Below are 2,678 nucleotides of genomic sequence, written 5' to 3' on the forward strand. Positions count from 1 at the left end.
CCGTTTACTTAGTTTAGGTTAGTTAAATAAACTAACGTACCGTACTTACTAGTAATACCTTACTTACTACTTAGTTGTGTGTGTGTCGTGGTCGTTGTCGTTATGTACTAATATTATCGATATATATATATATATATATATATATATATACATATGGTATGGCAGCTCATATTTAGTGTCTCTCTCCCCCCTTTCTCTCTATCTCTCGCTCGCTCGCTCGTTTGCTCTCTCTCCCCCTCTCCCCTTCTCTCTCCCTCTCGGTATCTCCATTTAACTGTCCTTTCGCCAGTTACTGTGTCGGGAGCAAAGCGAGGAAAGTAGCATTTCACATGCCGCGTACTTTTATTCAACGAATCTGATTTCATTAACAGACGCGTGACTGCAACTCATCAAATCAGGAAATGTAGAAGTAAACGGCTAGCACATGTATTCCAAATAATGATACATTTATTATACTTATTGATGTTTGTATTACTGCTTTTACCGCCTTGCACATATTTTAATTCCGATGATTTGTAATTAGCAATGTAACACCATTTCTTTGCCGACACCCCAAGTTATATCTTTTTACGTGCGGGAGAGGTCTACGACAAAAGTGCCAATAATCTTAAACACCTTTAACGTAATCGGCGAATTAGAAACTCGGTTAGTGCTAGATGCCGAATGCAACGTCATTAAGGACAGACGCGACCTTTTCCAATGGTAGCGTCACCTCGTCCTTCGCGTACATTCGCTGTTCATGCATCACAAATCTAGCTCCAAGTGCCTCTATCATCTTTATCGCAGGCGTGTTGTCGCCAGGTGTATGTAAGCAGATCTCTGATTCATCCGGTAGGGCCATTAACACCTGCCTCATCAGCTGTCGCAGTACCTGTTCCGTGTCCCCGTAGAGTGGGAAGATGCCGTAACTCACGTCCCCAGTCATGTTGACGGCAACGACATAACCTGTTAGCTTGCCTTCAGCATCTGTTGCAACAAACACCAGCTTCTTATAAGCCTGTAAATAGGGACGCAGGTAGTCTCCGCGGTCGTGCCCAGCGATGGTTCTGTCGTAGTCGAGTACAGCTTGCAGCATCTCCTCGTTGTATGGCTTCACTATAATATTAGCATCATCTTCCAGCTTCAGGGATGCTGCGATCTTGGCGTGGTCCACTGTACAGTATCGGTTTGTCATAATAAACGATTCCGTGGTGAATCCATGCTTCTTGTAAAACTGTACGCGGTGCATGACGGAGTCAAGCGCTAGGTTACGGTGGCCGGCGTGCTCACGTACACGTTTGAGCAACATGGTCCCTATTCCAGTTCCTCTCAGGTCGCTGCGTACTATGAAGTGACCCACGAAAGCCTCGTTACCGACTACAGCGCAGTTCAAAAAACCTGCAACGAGAGACCATATATACTTATTATCAACGTACACGCTTCTGCTTGTGGGTTTTTATTATTATTGAGTTTATTTGTATATAGCTTGCAGTACGTAGGCGTACGCACTGATTCCCCGATAGGTTACATTGCCTAGAAAGCTCTGCCCCCCTTCCTTCTACCTAATTAGCATTAACTCATTAACCTCCGATGTATTTGTGAGTGATTGTGTAGCTTACGATAGAGCTTGCATTGCGTGTTGCGACTTGCTAGACCTTTACCGCTGCTACATCCTCATTCCCATCTGCATCAGCATGTTTTAGCAATAGGTTACAATCACCGGCACTTAGAACGTTTCAATGATAAAATGATGGTAATGAAACACGTAATGTATTTACTACCAGTTTTAAATGTTTCTTTACTCTCATTCGCCTATTATTACTGAAAATTTTCTGTAAATGCCGTTCAAATGCTCCACTGCAACCATAGAAATATATAGAGACACTAGTCTAACTAGTGTAGGTATATTATTTATATGTCTGCAACACACACACGTACACCGCACGCACGCCGCTGTACTCAAACAACAAAATACTAAACAACAAGTGCAGCAGAGCGACAGCGCTCAACTGACGTGTACTGTAGCCGGGTATTCTTCTGATATACCGAATCCAGAGAGACATGATACAAGATTGCGTGGCACAGCTTTGCTGTTGATCCTAAGTGATGAGACGCGCAGTTCCGCGGGATATGCGCACGCTACCAAGTATGAAGCGCTGTCCGCAGTGGAGACGTGCGCCAAATTCGAGACCCGGCGCACGTCTCCACAGCGGTCAGCGGATGGTCTGTAGTTTTAGAAGATGACAATGATTATATATGGACGATATTCTAGGAATTGGATCGCGCGAGATTATAAAACAGTAACAAAAATCGCTCAGTCATGTTCCAGCTTAGCTGAATCAAAAAGATTTGAATTTAATATGAACAAAACAAATACAATGGTTATAAAATTCACAAACAAAGAAAAGATAGAGAAGGATATATTAATAGGCAACCAAGTAATCAAAAAATGCACCAAATAAACATACCTAGGGGATTTAATTAATGATATAGGAGGTTAGAATGATATGATAAGAGTCCGAACTGAAAAATGTAGGTTAATGATGAGGGAAATATTATCATGGGCAGAAGAGCAAAATTATGGAAATCATACTATAGAAGCAAGAGTGAAATTATACGAATGCACAGTTTTACCTTCCTTCCTAAATAACAGTGAAACATGGACTAACTTAACTAAGGAAGAAGTAAAAATGTTGGAG

At 42.2% G+C, this 2,678-nt stretch overlaps 2 protein-coding genes across 2 annotated transcripts in view; both read right to left on the minus strand.

The window, feature by feature from the left end:
• LOC106814523 overlaps nt 1-2,678 on the minus strand; it is a 12,819-nt gene that overhangs the window by 4,880 nt on the left and 5,261 nt on the right. The window lies entirely within an intron of this gene.
• The window catches only part of LOC106814542, a 7,304-nt gene continuing 5,051 nt past the window's right edge, over nt 426-2,678 (minus strand). Inside the window, exon 2 of the mRNA XM_014818861.1 lies at nt 426-1,377. Within this exon, the coding sequence (XP_014674347.1) occupies nt 653-1,377 (725 nt within the window). The 3' untranslated portion in view covers nt 426-652. The remainder of the gene's footprint in view (nt 1,378-2,678) is intronic.

This window comes from Priapulus caudatus, unplaced genomic scaffold, assembly GCF_000485595.1.
Source record: "Priapulus caudatus unplaced genomic scaffold, Priapulus_caudatus-5.0.1 Scaffold26, whole genome shotgun sequence".
Taxonomy (NCBI): Eukaryota; Metazoa; Priapulida; class Priapulimorpha; order Priapulimorphida; family Priapulidae; genus Priapulus; species Priapulus caudatus.